The 18,070-nt window shown below is 40.4% G+C and overlaps 1 protein-coding gene across 12 annotated transcripts in view; it reads right to left on the reverse strand.

Moving 5' to 3' along the window:
- LOC140466807 (mucin-5AC-like) overlaps positions 1-18,070 on the reverse strand; it is a 167,408-nt gene that overhangs the window by 100,423 nt on the left and 48,915 nt on the right. For all 12 annotated transcript variants that reach the window (XM_072562449.1, XM_072562452.1, XM_072562444.1 and 9 more), the window contains exons 31-32: positions 8,379-8,438; positions 7,078-7,140 (exon numbers count right to left, since the gene is read on the reverse strand). In XM_072562449.1, the coding sequence (XP_072418550.1) occupies positions 7,078-7,140; positions 8,379-8,438 (123 nt within the window). The remainder of the gene's footprint in view (positions 1-7,077; positions 7,141-8,378; positions 8,439-18,070) is intronic.

An 18,070-nucleotide genomic window follows, 5' to 3' on the forward strand; every position in this document is an offset into this window, starting at 1 on the left:
CTGTAAAATAAGGACATTAGACTTAATGATTCTATTCCATAATCAATTCACTTAACAAGAAAGACAAAGAAATTTGTTTCTATTTCTTTATAATCCTTGAGTTGTTTCCTCACAATTTCTCTAAAATATTGCATTACCTTAGAGCCAAAAATAAAAATTCTACACAATATTTGACTGCTTGATGGACCTTGATAACCACTTATTTCTGTATGATTCAGTCACAGAGAGTAACAGCATGCCTTCCACAAGTTGCTTGATATGACTTTACAACCTCAGTGTTACCTATGTGTAATAAATATAACTGATCCCTGAAAGTGCATTACTTAATGAGATTATATTATTTATTATGTTAAACCATACCCATTTCAATTGAGGCCTAGCTTGTTGTGGTGGCAAATGAGGGATATGGGTGTGGATGGTAATGCTCTCAGCAAAATCATCCATTAATCCATGCCAACTTTCAATTTCCATTCTGTTCCCATTAACGGAAAATAGGAACACAATTTCCCATATTTGGGAAATTTGTCATAAAGGTTGCAACTTAAAATGAGAAGAGAAGCAAACAAGTTTTTAAGCATCAGGGAGTGTGCAAATTGTCTGGATTTGTTGTACCAAGAGGCAATAATACCCCTTTGGGTGCTGTGTTCTGATTTGCTCAGTGTCCAGGGACAGGTGAGTGTGACAGTAAGTGAGACAGCACATGGGTCCCAGTGGGTCAGATTCTCAGTCTTTGCAGTTGTCCAACAGCTTTGAAATTCTTTCAGCTTGTATCACTGTGAGAGGGGTCTGCAGCAGGATTGACATAACTGACGAGTACAGCATGGTGCAGGAAGTCTTGTGAATGATAATAAGAAAAGAGTATGTAGTGGTAGAAAGGAACCATCCAGTCAGAGGGATTGATACCATTCTGCATAGAAAACAGCATGAGTTCAGCACTATATTGACTTCCCAACACCAGGGTTAGAATTCCTGTCAACATGCTCCACGTCTGGAGCAATGATAAAAGCAAGACATAAGGGAAGGTTCTGCATAGTCAGTGGGAGGAGTGAGGCAACAAATTAAGAAGCAGAATATCAATGGTCATAATCCCAAGATTATTATCTGAGCCACATGAAAATTGGCAAAGGGCAAAAATATAAATGAGAGAGATAAATGCATTGCTCAAAAACTGGTTTTGAAGAAGTGAGTTCCAGTTCGTGGGTCATTGGTATCAGTGCTGGGGAAAGTGGGGACTGTATTTTTTTTAGATTAGATTCTCTACAGTGCGGAAACAGACCCTTTGGCCCAACAAGGCCACACCAACCTTCTGAACAGTAACCCACCCAGACCCATTTCCCTCTGACTAATGCGGCTAACACTATGGGCAATTTAGCACGGCCAATTGACCTGCATATCTTTGGAATGTGGAAGGAAACCAGAGCACCCGGAAGAAACCCATGCAGACACGGAGAATGTGCAAACCCCACACAGACACAGTCGCCTGAGGCTGGAGCCAAACCTGGGACCCTGGTGCAGTGAGGCAGCAGTGTTAACCACTGAACCACCGTGCCGCCCATGGTATTGTTGGGTCTGTTTCCACCTGAACCACAGAGAGACCAATATTCTTGAGCTAAAAACAATGGCTGCAGATGCTGGAAACCAGATTCTGGATTAGTGGTGCTGGAAGAGCACAGCAGTTCAGGCAGCATCCAAGTGATTTTGAAGCTACTTGGATGCTGCCTGAACTGCTGTGCTCTTCCAGCACCTCTAATCCAGAATATTCTTGAGCTGTCTAACTAGGGAAGAAGAGAGGGTTATAAACAATATAGTGAGAGCAGGGGATCCAATATGGCAAGGTACAGTAAATCAAAGAGTAGAGACCGTTAGAAGAGAAACACATAAATGCAGGAAATGATAAATAGACCATGACAAGAAGGGACAGACACTACGAACTCAGAGTAAGTCAACAGTTAAGGCTAAAGGTTAAAATGAAATTCAAAAGTGAAACTAAGGACTGTGCACATGAATGCACATGCATTTAAAAGTAAACAGATGAACTGAGAGCACAAACAGAAATAAACAAGTTTGACCTGAAACCATAACAGAGACAGAGCTGCAAGATTAGTTTGGTTGCTTCCAGAATACTGAAAGCTTCAGGACATTAAGAAAGAAAAGGAAGCTAGGAAATGCTGTAAGGATGACTCTGTTACTAGATGATAGCATTTACACAATAGAGAGGTATCAGCTAAGTTCATAAAAAAAATGTTGAAATGATTTGGGCACAGATAAGAAAAAAGCAATAAGTCATTTGTGGGAGCGTTGTATAAGAACCTAACACCCACGTTGGGTGTGTTACGTACTAATGAGAAAATGATTTGCCAGACAGAGTCCAGGTAAATGATTTTCTAATCAGAGATTTATTCCGTATGCACACCACAAAACCAAAACACTGATTTCTTGCTCTTCACATATACACACCCAATTGTCACCCCATTAATTAACATACAACCATTACCTGTGCTCTCGATCCATTCAGTCGCAGGTATACTTGCCAGAACCTACTACTGTAGATAACAATAGGATGTAACATAAAGGGAGAGATAATGGCAGCTTGTCTGAAAGGAATGGTGTTGATCAAGGGGGATTTTAATCATGATATAGACCAGAAGATCCAGGTCAGCAAAAGTAGCCCAGATGAAGAATTCATAAAATGCTTTCAGAATAGTTTCTTAGAATAGCATGTTCTGAACACAACCAGATCAGGCTACAGTAGACCTGGTACTGTGCAATGACATTAATTAGTGCCCTCAAAAAGAGAGACTGCCCTTATGTAACAGCTATCAAGATCAGTCTGAGGAAAAGAAGAATGGGTCCAATACTAATTTAAAAGCATAAATAAAAGCAATATGGACATGAAAGCAGAGTTGGTTGGAGTGAATAAGCAAATTTGGTTGCAGGATAGCTCAGTATAAATGCAATGGCTGGCATTTAAGGGGATATTTCAGAATTCAAAAAATAAGGAGGGATATACAGGCATCAGGGGCAGTCCAGAAGAGGTTCACATTGTTGAGTTCGGATATAGAGGGTTAACCTCGTTACAAGGAGAGGTTGAGTAGGCTATACCTGTAGTCTTTGGGAGTACAATGTAGAAAAATGAGAGGTGACCTTATTGAAATATCCAAGATTCTTAGGGGATTTGACAGGGTAGAAGTGGAGAGATTATTTCACTCAGCAGGAGAGTCCCAGACCAGAGCGCATAATCTCAGAATGAGGGGTCACCCATAAAAGGTAGAGATGTTGAGAAATTCCTTTAGTCAGAGGGTAGTGAATCTGTGGCATTCTTTACCGCAGAAGGCTGTATGTAAAGGCTGCGTCATTAAGTCTGAGTTAGACAGATCTTTAACCAATAAGAGAATCAAGGCATATAGGGAAAAGGACAAAAATGGAGTTTAGGCTTACCAGATGAGCCAATGATCTTATTAAATGGCAGAGCAGACTTGATGGGCAGAATGGCCTACTTCTTACAGTCTTACGCAATCTAACAAGAAAAACTCTAAAAGATAAACCATCGATGGATAACTAAAAAGGTCTAACATGGCATTGACCATAAAGAAAATGTATAACATAGCGCAAAGACAAGTGGTAGGTTAGAAGATTGGACAAAACATTAAAAAGTATAGAAAATTAATAAGCAGGCAAAATTTAGAGTATAAGACATACAGAATACAAGTAACATCTGAGAAGTATTGCAAAATCAGGAGACATAGAGGGACAAATTCAGATGCGTTACAATCATTGGAGAAGTGATACTGAGTAAATTGTTTGAGCTGCAGGTTATTAAATGTTTGGGTTCTGATACACCTCATCCTAGCCTCTTAAAATAAGTAGCTCGTGAACTAGTTAATGAATTGGTTTTAATTTTGCAAAACACTCTGGATTTAGCAAAAGTTAGGAGAAAGAGAGGGTAGCTAGGGAAAGTATAGTTCCACTCAAGGAAAAAGGAGAAATTTATGGTTGAGACAAATCAAGTGTGTGAGGTCCTTTGTGAGTAATTTGCAGCATTATTCACCAAGGAGAGAGACATGGATGATAGTAAGATTAGGGAAGGGGTATGTTGATATTCTAGGGCATGTCGATAACAAGGAGGAGGTGGTGTTGGGTATCTTTAAAAATGTTAAGATAGATAAATTCCCAGGTACCTAATGGGATCTATCCCAGGTTACTGAGGGAGGCAAGGAACGAAATTGCTGCGACCTTGACAGAGATATTTATATCTTCTTTAGCCACAGGTGAAGTCCCAGAAGACTGGAGAATAGCCAATGTTGTTCCTTTATTTAAGAAGAGCAGATGGGACAAACCAGGAAATTTTAGACATTGAGCCTTACATCACTGGTAGGGAAATTATTGGAAAAGACTTTTAGAGACAGGATTTATTTGCATTTGAAAAGAATGGAAGTATTAAGGATAATTAGCATGGCATTATGCGGGAAGGTCTTGTCTCAGAAATTTGATTGAGTTTTTTAAGGAAGTGGCGAAGATAGTTGATGAGTGTGGGGCAATAATGTTGTCTACATGGACTTTACTAAAGCATTTGACAAGGTCTCCCATCAAGGCTTGCTCAAAGACAGAGGTAGTTGTGGAGAGGTGTTTCTCTGACTGGAGGTCTGTGGCCAGCAGTGTTCCACAATGATCAGTGCTGAGATCCTTGTTGCTTGTGATATATATAACTGACCTGGATGGAAATGTCGGTGGCCTGATTAGTAAGTTTGCACATGGCACAAAAATTGTTGGAGTTGTGGATAGTGAGAAAGGTTGTCAAAGGATACAGCAAAATATAGATTGGTTGGAAAGTAGGGCAGGGAAATGGCAGATGGAATTTAATCTGGACAAGATTAAGGTGATACATTTTGGAGTGTCAAATGCAAGAGGGAAGTATACAGAAAATGACAGGAGCATTGATATATAGATGGATCTCAGGGTGCAAGTCTATAGGTCTCAGAAAGTACCAATACAAGTGGATAAGGTAGTAAAGAAGGCATCAGGGAGGACATTGAGTACAAACGTTGGTAGGTCATGTTGCAACTGTATAAAACTTTAGTTAGGCCACATTTGGAGTATTGTGTGCAGTTCTGGTTGCCACACTATTGAAAGGATTTGGAAGCATTGGAGAAGATATGAAAGAGATTTACCAGGATGTTGTCTGGATTGGAGTGTATTAGCTATAAGGAGAGGTCAGACAAACTTGGTCAGAAGTTAAGGGCCAACCTATAAGATGTATATAAAACATGAGAGGCATGGATCAAGTGGATAGTCAGAGTCTTTTTCCCAGGGTAATAATGTTAAATTATAGCGGGCTGAGCTTTAAAGGTGACAAAGGGAAATTTTATAGTTGCTAGACAACGGTTTTACATAGAGGGTAGTGAGTGGGTGGAATGCACTGCTATAAGATCTGATACAAGCAGATATGATAGCAATGTTCAAGAGGCAGTTAGACAGACAGATGACCCGGCAGGGAATACAGCAATTCGGACCATGTGCAGGCAGGTGGGATTTTAGAAGGTCCTTTTCCTGTGCTTTATTATGTTCTTTTAGAAGATAGCAAATGTAACTCCTTTGTTCAAAAGAGCAGAAGTCAGAAAGCAGGAAACTGCAGGATATTGTTTCAATATCTGTTAAAGGGGATATGTTAGGAGCCGTTATTAAACAAAACATTGCAGCAGAATTTTTAGATAAGATCAAAGTAATCAGGCAGAATTAACATGATGTTTTTAAAAGGGGAAATCACCTTCAACTGATCTATTGGAGTTCTGTAGGGGAAGTATCTTCAGAAAGAGGAACTAGTGGATGTAATGCACTTAGAACTCCTGAAGGGTTTTGATAAAATGCCACGTCAGAGATTAATGCTGAAAATGAAACTCATGGTTTTGGGGTAGCATATTGACATCGTGATAAGATTAGGAGAAAGTGAAGACCGCAGATGCTGGAGATTAGAGTCAAGAGTGTGGAAAAGCACAGCCGGTCAGGCAGCATCCGAGGAACAGGAAAATCAATATTTCGAGCATAATCTCTTCATCAGGAATCAGGAATGGTTATAAGATTATCTGGCTAATAGGAAGCAGAAAATAGGCATGTGCTAGTCTTTATTCAGGTTGACAGAATGTATTGAGTGGTGTGTCACAGGAATCAGTGCTGGGACCTCAAAATGATTTGGATGAAGGGACAAAGATGCAGTTGCCAAAATTTCTTGATAAACACAAAGATGGATAGGAAAGTGATTTATGAAGAGGACATAAGGGAGTTACAAAACTATATTAAAACTGAATGGGAAAAGATCTAGAAAATGGAGGCTTATGTGTGAAAATATGAAATTATACATTTTAGCAGAAAGAATAAGCAGCATATTACCTTCATAGTGAGAAATTACAGAGCTCTGAGATGCAAAGGGATCTAGGTTTCATAGTGCATGAATGTAAGGACAGCAAGTAATTCAGAAAGCTAATAAAAATGTTATCATTTATTGCATTGATATTGAATAGAAAAGGAGGGAATAAGCTTTAATATACCAGCAAAACCATATTTACAGTACTGTGTACAGGAGCAGTCGTCTTATTTAATCAATATAAATAGATAGGCTGGTATCTTTTGCCATTTAGAAGAATGAGATGCAACTTGATTGAAATGATAAGATCCTGAGGGGTTGTGACAGGGGATGTTTCTTTTTGAAGAAGAATTTAAAATTAGGGGTCCTGCTTAACAATAAGGAATTTAAAACAAAGACAAGTTTTTTTTATCTCATACCAGGCTGTGAGTCTTTGAAATTCACTTTTTGAGGAAGTGGCGGAAGCAGAGTTCTTGAATAAGGCAAAGGTAATTCTTAATATACAGATGGGTGAAAAGTTGTCAGGAGTTGAGGGGGGTGGGGAATATGGATTTAAGGTTACAATCAGAACAGCCATCCTATTGTGAAGTAACCGAGCAAGACGAGGGACAGAATAGCCTATTGCTGTTCCTTATTTGTAAGTTCATTTAGCAATGGAGTTCAAAGACAACATCTTTATTCAGAAACTTGATCCTCAGTATAAAAACACTGTTCCTTACCAGGTATGTAGGTGGTGGTAGATGTCATTGTCGTCGGTCTCTCTGGTGGTGGTGTTGTTGTTTCTATGCAGCAGAGAAAACATTTCAACCGGTTACACAATACACTGAGGCTAAACAGAGTCAAATCTTAAAAACTTTCTTTCCTTTGCATGTAGCCAACTCCAGCAATTGTAAATTTGAAATTGTTCTCTTCTATTGTATTCTGCTCAATAAAATTATTTTAGCTAACCACAACTAATCAATAACCCTTATACTCAGTATAACATACCATCTATACAAGAGTTGCTGGAAATGTTAGTCTGCATTAGCCAGTGGCACATCCTCACGTTAGACAGGTGTGTACTGGAGTGATAAATAATGGTCCTGAAGATACACATGCAGAGTACAATTATGTATTACCCCCTCACCCAACACCTACCATATGCTTGAAAGCTGAAAATGTATCATTTAGTAAGAATATATTATAATACACCATTCTCACTTGGAGCTTTATATGCCAGGGGCATATAAGGTGTAGTGACTGGAATGAGGGCCAGGTGGACCTCATAGAATACAGCCTGTTGTTAACCTGGAGCCAATCAGGGAGCCTGGCTGACAGATAAAAACAGAAGTCTCTTTGATTTAATTCCTGCCCTCCCCTTCACGGTTTGATCACGCAGCATTGCTCTTTGAGAAGGGCACTACTTGTCACTGACCACTTGGGTGTTTCCTTAAAAGAAAAAAAACAGGAGTCTCAGAGATTCTCCTCATTCTAAGGATTAGTTCTTAGCTAGCTGGTCAGAGTCCGCGGACTGGGCACATGTAAAGAAAGGGTGACTTGGTGACAGGATGCCAGTCTCTGTGGAGTTATTTCATAAGGAATGTTTTTTTAACCATTCATGGAATGTTTACGTTAATGGCTAAACCAGCATTTATTTCCTATCCCTAATTCCCAAAGTGCAATTAAGAATCATCCACATTGCTGTTAGTCTGGAGTCACCAGGTGAGGACAGCAGATTTTCTTGTCTAAAATGTGTTAATGGTCATGGAATTTGATGCATGTTGATAAATAATTCATCAACAGGTATCAGATTCCTGACTTGTATCCTGTTCTGCCAAATGTCATGACAGAAACACAATTTCCATAAGTTAGTAAATAGTAAAGGCATAAACATTTTTTAAAGTAAAAAATTAGAAAGGAAACTTGACAATTAAAGTGTGGAGGGTATAGTTTGTTGCCTATTGAATGAGGGACCACATGCTGAATAACAATTCACTTGTGGAAACGGGATAATGGAAAATATAAAAGCCCTATAACTTACCTAGTATGTAGCTGGTGGTAGATTTGGTTGTAGATGGTATCACTGGTAGCTGTGTTGTTTCTATAAAAGAGGAAAATATTCCATGAGAAAGTTCAGCTATCTGAAAGGTACATTGTGGTTTCAATCCACCTGGTGTTTCCTGAAATGTGAAGCATCACCAAAATTTCCTGTTTTACTGAAGACTTCTCAACACATGTAGCCCACTAAAAAAAGATTTGCAAATCTGAAATCTATTCACTTTTATCATTCACTTTTCACTAAACTACGCTCAATGTCCCTTACATTCAGATTATTAATTCCTGAAAAAGACTTCCTGGAATTGTCAGGTAGGTTGGGGTGTCAGTTCTGTAATATTACTTCCAAGTGTCTAGTGGAATCAATAGTCAGAGCCACATTGACCTGATTTGCCCAGATAAATTGTGGTTTTGAAAATATTCAGGCAAACACATTGGAAAGAAATGTGATGATCATGGATGTAAGATCCATGCGCTTTTCTCTTTGTGTACCAGCCTCCAAATAAACATCATCTATCTGCAAGGCCAAGGCAGTGGGGACTCTCAGTGTACCAACTCTTTATGCCAACGCTGTCCCCTCCTCTGGCCTTGTAAGTGTCAAGTGAAGCTTTCCCCAATTATAATGCCATTTTTGAACTTCCAGCAGAAGCCATTTCATGGCCTGATTTATGAACCTTTTGCTACTCTCAGAGTTGAGAGCAGTATACCATTTGAGTGATTTTTGATCCCCCGGATTTGCTTTAACCAAGGAACATAGAATGAGCTACTATGAATCTCTGATTATTATTAATTTCTGGTAAAAAAAGTATTTTTATTAAATTTGTCATGGGATGTGGGAATTGCTGGTCAGCGTCTAATGCCCACTACTATTGCCCCTTGTTTTGAATGGCATGTGAGGGCCATTTCAGAGGGCAGTTAAGAATCAATCGCAACTGAGAGTCTGGAGTCACATGCCAGCCAGCTGAGGTTAGGACAGATGTCCTCCTCACTACTGAGCCAGAAGGGGATTTTACAACAATTAACAATGGGTACCTGCTCATCACTAGACGAGCTTTTTTTTTGAAATCACATTTCAGAACCTGTTGTGGTGGGAATCAAACTCATTTCCCTTGAACATTAAGCAGGAGTTGTGGATTACCATTCTCACTCTACTACCACCCCCACCTTGTGCTTTAAAATACATCAAAAAATACTATTGACTTTTGACAAAAGTCAGCTGGGTGACTGAGATGTAAAATACAGTGATAAATTATGAATAGCATAATTATGAATAGCATAAAAAGATATAAAAGAGACTGAAGGGGCAACATTTTCATGCAGAGGGTGGTACGTGTATGGAATGAGCTGCCAGAGGATGTGGTGGAGGCTGATACAATTGCAACATTTAAGATGCATTTGGATGGGTATATGAATAGGAAGGGTTTGGAGGGATATGGACCGGGTGCTGGCAGGTGGGACTAGATTGGGTTGGGATATCTGGTCGGCATGGAGGGGTTGGACCAAAGGGTCTGTTTCCATGCTGTACATCTCTATGACTCTCTGAATCTATGGTATTTCCAGCCATATTGTCTCAAATACATCTCATTAACTACCCTCCTAATCCCTATTGGCAGCTGAGGAAAGAGCTGTCCTTTAGCTTTTATTCATTTGTGTGTGTCACTGGCTGGATGAGCATTTACTGCTCATCTCAATAGCCAAAAGCACAGTTAAGAGTCAACCTGGAGTCACATATAGGTCAGACCATGTAAAGATGGCAAATTTCCTTCCTCAACAACATTAGTGAACCAGGTGGGTTTTTCCTGACAATCAACAATGGTCATTATTGAACTTTTATTTCCAGATTATTATTAATTCAAATTATACCATCTGCCATGGTAGGATTTGAACACAGGCCCCCAGAACATTACCTGGGTCTCTGGATTAATATTCCAGTAATAATACCATAAGGCCATTTGCTACCCATTCCATCTTGACAACAGTAGAGGCCAGATACTGCCAGCCTGCCCTTGGGTCATTATGGTCTCAACTATCTAGAGGAATGCCCAGAAATGGGGTAAGATGATCAATGAGCTTCTCCACTCCACCAAGGAAAGAGCTTCCTCTCCATCAGTCTCTCTTTACCACTGCGCACACTTCCCTCCAACATTTGTGCTTTTTCACTCTCAATACATCATTCATTCCTCAATCACAATCACACACCCCTAGACCAGACACCACCAAATCTGCATGCCCTGTACACTCCCTACACATTTCCTTGAACTAACAGCAGTGTTACACACTTTCATTTCACTCAATCCCTATCTTTCTGTCATTCCAGGAGAAAACAGCCCAAAAATAGGACAGTAAGAGTCAACACATGTGGTGTGTTGCCCAACATTTTGCTCCTCAGCCCTGTGGAAAGAGGACCTTGACTGCCGAGTGGCAGACTGACCATGTTCAAGCCTCTGGACCGAAAGCAATGGTGAGACATGACGTTGTTTCCCTTCCCTTGATGTGACAGAGGAGTGCTGACAGCAATGGACAAGCTTCCCAGCTCTTTTTCCTGAGCTTAATGACAAGGCAACATAAAAGCAATGTGAGCCCGGTAGCTCTAGTTAAGGAGGCAAAGTGTGAAAAGGCAAAGGAAAGGTGAGGCGAAGCAGGATGTTGTCAACATCCAGGTGGGAGCCAAGATGAGTGAGCAGCAAGAGAGCAAGTGAACTTCCCGGAGGTGCAGCTTGGTCCAGTCTGTGAGCTGGGTGCCTGTCCCAGTGTGCAAAGTATTCTTGAACTGGCACTTCAATATTAGTTACTGATGCCCCTTAGTACATCTCCAAAGTGCAGAAACGTCTTCTAGCTGGATTAGAAAAGAGGTGGAAAGACAAGCACTGAGTTTAACATGCGAGTTGTCCAGAGGAATATAAAGAGATTGAGTGGATGGGTAAAACAGATAGAATCTAATGTGTGTGGAAATGCAAGGTCATTCACTTTTCAGGAAGAATACAGGAGCTGAATATTATTTAAATGGAGAAAAACTACAGAAAGCAGCTGTTTGGAGACATTTGGGATCGTCATGTATGAATCACAGAAAACTAGCATTGAAGTTCACAGAGAATAGAGAAGACCAATGAACCATTGGCCTCATTTCAAAGAGAATGAGGTATAAAAAGAGAAAAGTCTTGCTAAAACTATGCAAGGCACTAGTCAGACCACACCCAGAACATTATGAAGAGTTTTGGTCATTAGGTAAGCAAAGATAGACTGGCATTGAAGGCAGTCCAGAGAAGGTTCATTTAGGTTGATTCCAGGTATGGAGAGACTATCTTATAAGGTGATTTTGCATATGTGGTCTGTACACATTGAAGATTAGAATAATGACAGGTGACCTTATTGAAACAAACACAATTCTTAGGAGGCTTAACAGAGAGGGTATTTCCTGTTGTGGGAGACACTAGGAGTACAGGACATAATCTCAGAATAAAGGGTCACACATTGAAGACAAAGATGAGAAGGAATTCTTTCACAAGAGTGAATCTGTGGAATTCTTTACCACAGTAAATTTTCAAGATTAGATTGTTTAAGAGTATTCAAGGCTGAGATTGACAGATTTTTAAGTCAGCAAGGGTTCAAATGTTCCAGGGATTAGGCAACAAAGTGGAGTTATTAGATTAGCTATGACCTCACTGAATGGTGGAGCAGACTTGATGGACTGAATGGCCTACATCTGTTCCTATGGTTTATGGTATGATGGAAAAGCGCCATGAGGGGATTGGGAGGCTGGCAACAGTCAGATACCAGCATCCATAAATGTGGATACATGCAGCTGGATTCCTGAAATGTGTCCTCAGAAGTTGTTACTGAATATCCGTAATGGCAGCCCAAAGGAGCAAAGAGTGAGCTGAAGTTACCATGTACCTGCTTTGACTTTCAGGTCAGGAACTCTCAAATTCCAGTTTCCTCAAGATGTGGTAGGAAAGGACAGGAAGTTGTATATTAATGAAATGAGATTTGCAGTTAATGAGGTTGACAACAAACAATCTGTTAATAGGCAACTCACTGCTCCCTTGTGAGAAACATGTTTCAACACCCAGAACAAGATCCTCACCAAGTTGGAAAAGGCCTTGCTGGTTTTCTCATTCATGTTTCCCAGATTTCTCAGCATGGCCCAGGTCATTCAGGCCCCTATAGTATTCGTCCAAGATTAAAAACTCAAACTTGAAAAACAATATTGTTCTGAGCACAATGATTCTCAATACATTTAGCTGATGGATCCTGATATGGTCACATTATTGTTAACATATTCACTAATGTTAGGAGTGCTTTAACCTGGTAGTACATTTGATTAAGAAAAATCTTTCTTCTCTATCCAATTTATAGGTGACAGCACTACGATGTCACTTTTGTAAAAGATGATGATGTATTTCCTTTTGCTATATTTTTTCTCTCAGTTAAGCATATTTTTCTCCAATGTGACAAAAGCATATTCATTTCAAAAGCTTCAACTACTTATCAGTATTATTGATTGCCACATACAGCTTAATACAGGTAAGCATGTTCTCCTCAAGATAAATAGCTGGCAATTTGAAATTACCGGAGGTTGTAGGCAGGCCAGTCGTGAGGGATCCTGTAGCAGGCTCACAGCAAGCACGAATTCTGATGTAAGAACATTGGTTGGCATCCAGTAAATCATCATCATTGTCGGAAGGAATAGGTCCCACATCTTCTTCACAGGTTTTATTGACTTCTGATTCACTTAGTGGCTCAGGATTTATGATGCATTGACACTCAATATTACCAATCTTATAAAATGTGGTAGGACACAGTTCATTGCGTATATAGTCAAGTGATGCAGAATCATTTGGATCTACATTTATTATTATGTAGTCATCAGACCAAGAAGACCAAATGCCATTACAAGGCAATTCTGCAGCAGAAAGAATTTAATTTTTAATCCATCTTTAAGTTTGATACTTATCAGGAAGTACACACAAGGATACAGCACTTCAAGGCTTGTGCTTCTAGACAAATTGCAAAAGATTGTATTTTGTTTGTATAGTAGCCAACTCGCAGCACAGTAGTGTCCCCCACCCCCCGTATCCGTGAGGGATACATTCCAAGACCTACCGCAGAAGCCCAAAACGGCGGATAGGTGCGAACCCATTTGTTTCAATGGGAAACGTACCTACCCAGCAGCCTCCTGGTTCCTGGTTTTGGAACGTTTCCTATAATATGTTCGGGCTGTGGTAAACCGCGGGTAATTAAAACCGCGGAAACCGGACCCGTGGATACGGAGGTCGCTCTGTACTTTCCCATTAGTCATACACAGAATAACAATTGTCACAGCGTGAGATCACATCAAAGATTTTGTAAGGTTATAATGCTTTTCTGCTCATATGCAAGCAACAAGATTGTCCAATCTTTGTCAGAGAAAAAAAGTACAAGAAAGAAAGACTTGCATTTACAACAGCACATTTAGGACCACAAGGCATCCCAAAGTGCTTTACAGACAATTAAGTACATTTTTTTCAAAATGTAGTCACAATCATAATCCAGAAAATACAATCATCAATTTGTAAACAGCAGGGTCCACAAACCACAATGTAATAACAAGCAGATGACATGACAGGCCTACACAAAGGGAAAGAGGATCCTGATGGGGGAAAAGCTTTTTGACAAACAACGGAACAAATTTGACAACCGCTCAAATCTGACAGTCATATATGAAGTCATTATGAAAAGGGATGGAGATGGCCCCTTCAACACTCCATCAGACCATCCCTCTAATTGTACTATTGCTTAAAGAATGTGCACTTTTGCTTCATGTCACAGCCTATTTTCTTACTATTTCTGAACATGACAGATCTGTCTTTCATGGTTGGATCAAATGCCCTTGTAGCAGGTTACAGTGTTCTCCATTTGCTCACAGATTACCTAAGAAGGCAGCTCCTTGTTTTTATTGCCAAACTGATGGACCATGGCCTACAAAACTGTTGGCATCATTTAGGGTGTGCTGACCGATAATTTTAGTTTGGATTTAATTTATAACTGTCAGGGGCTAAGAGAAGATTGCCCAGACCAATTGTTATATTGACTCATGCAGAACCAGTCAAGGGAGTAAGGCTGTAAGCCAATGATGTAAAAAGAACAATTCTGCCAAATTGCTTTTCAAGTATTTTGAAAGTCAGTATACACACCGAGTAGCAACAATCTGGAACCTAGTACTTGAAAATATCATGAAAGCATGTTTGATTGAAGTTTCCAAAGGAAATTAGATAAATGCTTGAAGTAAAATGAACAGTGGAGATATGGAAAATACAGCAGGTCACTGGGAATAACTGATCAGCTCATTCAAAAAGCTAACACAAATATGATTCTCTGGATTTTCAGGATTGAATGGGAGCTAAATGTTATCCATCCTGCCTCACAGTTCTTCAGCCCCATCCCCACCTGCAGGCCATTTTTATGATATAAAATTGGAAACCAAAAAGTCTACCCAGCTGCACACACTGTATAGCTGATATGCAAAAAGAATTTTTTTTTTATTCTTTGATGAAGTGTGGGTCTTGCTGGCCAGTGTTTATTACCCACCTCCAATTCCCTTGAACTAAATGGCTTACCGATCCACATCAGAGGGCACTTTAGAATCAATCATATTGCTGTGGATCTGAAGTCACATGCAAGCCTGCAAATTTCTTGCCCTGAAAGGAAACTAATACACTCTGATGGGTTTTGAATGACTTTGAATTGATCTAAATTAGATTGGCAGGAGGGTGTGAATGGTGCAACGGATCAGATGGTGGAGAAGGTAGTGAACAGCTAGATATAGCATGCAAAGAGTCTGTGAGGAGGGTTAGGCACTTGATAGGTCAAAGGTGCATCACAATGATGGGTTGAAGTGTGTCTATTTTAATGCAAGAAGTATCAGGAATAAGGGTGATGAACTTAGAGCATGGATCAGCACTTGGAAATATGATGTTATGGCCATTAGAGAGGGGCAGGAATGGCTGTTGGATGTTCCAGGCTTTAGATGTTTCAGGTGGAATGGAGCAGGGGTAAAAGAGGTGGAGGAGTGGCATTCTTAATCAGAGATAACATCACACCTGCAGAAAGGAATGTCATCAAGGAGGATTTGTCTACAGAGGAGTCAGTGTAGGTGGAAGTCAGAAACAGGAAAAGAGCAGTCACTTTATTGGGACTTTTCTACAGAGTCCTCCCATTAGCAAAAGACACAGAGAAGCAGATTGGACAGCAGATTTTGGAAAGGTGCAGAACAGGATATTGTCATGGGTGACATTTACATCCCTAATATCAATTGGGACCTCTTTAGTTCAAATAGTTTGAATAGGCATGTCCAGGAAGGGCTCCTGGCTCAATATGTAGATAGGCCAACTAGAAGGGAGGCCATATTAGATACGGTGCTTGGAAAGGAACTATGCCAGGTGTCAGATCTCCCAGTGGGAAACCACTTCGGTGATAGTGATCACAACTTGCTGACCTTTACTATAGCCATGGAGAGGGATTGGAGCATTCGGTATGGGAAAGTATTTTATTGTGGGAGGGGGAATTACAATGCTATTAGACAGGAACTGGGGCGCTTAAATTGGGAACAGATGTCCTCAGGGAAATGCACATCAGAAATGTGGAGGTTAATAAAGAAACAGTTGCTGCAAATGCTGGATAGGTTTGTCCCACTGAGGCAAGGAACGGATGGTCAGGTGAAGGAACCTTGTGTGATAAGGGATTTGGAACATCTAGTCAAAAGGAAGAAGGAAGTTTACTTAAGGTTGAAGAGCCAAGGATCAGACAGGGCTCTAGAGGGTTGCAAGGTAGCGAGGAAGGAACTGAAGAATGGGCATAGGAAAGCAAGAAGGGGGCATGTGAAAGCTTTAGTGGACAGTATTAAGTAAAATCCTGAAGCATTCTACATTCTTCTGTGGAACAAATGGATGGCCAAAGTGAGGGTTGGGCTGATCAGGGATAATGGAGGGAACTTGCACCTAGAATGAAAGGAGGTGGGGGAGGTCCTTAATGAATACTTTACTATGCTACTGAGAGGGACTTTGACGTTTCTGAAGACAGCATGAAACAAACTGATATCTCAAACAGGTTGATGTTAGGAAAGAGGATATGCTGAAAACTTTGAAAAACATAGGGATAGACAAATCCCCTGGGCTAAATGGGATATACTAATGGTAACTACAGGAAGTGAGGGAAGAGGTTATTGCACCTTTGGCGATAACTTTTGTGTCCTCACTGTCCACTGGAATAGTGCCAGATGATTAGAGGGTGGCAAATGTTATTCCCTTGTTGAAGAAAGGGAATGGGGATAATCCTAGGAATTACAGAGCAGTCAGTCTTAATTCTGTCGTGGGCAAATTATTGGAGAGGATTCTGAGAGACAGGACTTATGATTACTTGGAAAACCATAGTTTGATTAGAGATAGTCAGCATGGCTTTGTGAGGGACAGGTCATGTCTTACAAACCATATTGAATGCTTTGAGGATGTGACAAAACACACTGATGAAGGTAGAGCAGTGCATGTGATATATATGTATTTTAGTGAGACATTTGATAAGGTTCCCCATGGTAGGCTCATTCAGAAAGTGGGATACAGGAAATTTTAGCTATCTGGATACAGAATTGGATGACTCATAGAAGACAAAAGGTGGTAGTAAATGGAAAGTATTCAGCCTGGAGCTTAGTGACCAGTGGTGTTCCACAGAGATTGGTTCTGGGAACACTGCTCTTTGTGATTTTTGTAAGTAATTTGGATGAGGAAATAGAAGGGCAGATTAGTAAGTTTGCCAATGACATGAAGTTAGGTGGAGTTATGGGTAGTGTGGAGGGCTGTTGTAGGTTGCAACAGGTCATTGACAGGAAGCAGAACTGAGCTGATTAGTGGCAGATGGAGTTCAAGCCGGAAAAGTGTGAAGTGATTCACTTTGAAAGGTTGAACTTGAATGCAGATTATAGGGTTAAAGGCAGGATTCTTGGTAGTGTGTAGAAACAGAGGGATCTTGGAGCCCACATCCATAGAGCCCTCGAAGTTGCCATCTAATTTGATAGGGCTGTTAAGAAGGTGTATCGTGTATTTGCTTTCATTAGCAGGGAGAGCGAGTTTAAGAGTTGTGAGGTTATGCTGCAGCTCTATAAATCCCTGGTTAGACCACACTTTGAGTATTGTGTTCAGTTCTGGCACCTCATTACAGGAAGGATGGGGGGCTTTAGAGGGGGTGCAGAGGAGATTTACCAAGATGCTGCCTGGACTGGAGAGCATGTCTTATGAAGAAAGGTTGAGGGTGCTAGGGCTTTTCTCATTGGACCGAAGAAGGATTCGAGATGACTTGATAGAGTTGTACAAGATGATAAGAGGCATAGATAGAGTGGATAGCCGTAGACTTTTTTCCCAGGGCGGAAACAGCCATTATGACGAGATATAATTTTAAGGTGATTGGAGGAAGGTTCAGAGGAGACGACAGAATTTGATTCTTTACATAGAGTGTGGTGGGTGTGTAGAATGCTCTACCAGATACATTAGGGACATTTAAGTGACTCATGGATAGACACATGCATGATAGTACAATGAAGGATAAAAGGTCAGCACAACAACGAGGGCCAAAGGGCCTGTTCTGTGCTGTACTGTTCTATGTTTTATGATGGTAGTTTCTGTAACATTAGCTATCAAATTCCAAATTTTA

The sequence above is a fragment of the Chiloscyllium punctatum genome, chromosome 44, assembly GCF_047496795.1.
Source record: "Chiloscyllium punctatum isolate Juve2018m chromosome 44, sChiPun1.3, whole genome shotgun sequence".
NCBI lineage: Eukaryota > Metazoa > Chordata > Chondrichthyes > Orectolobiformes > Hemiscylliidae > Chiloscyllium > Chiloscyllium punctatum.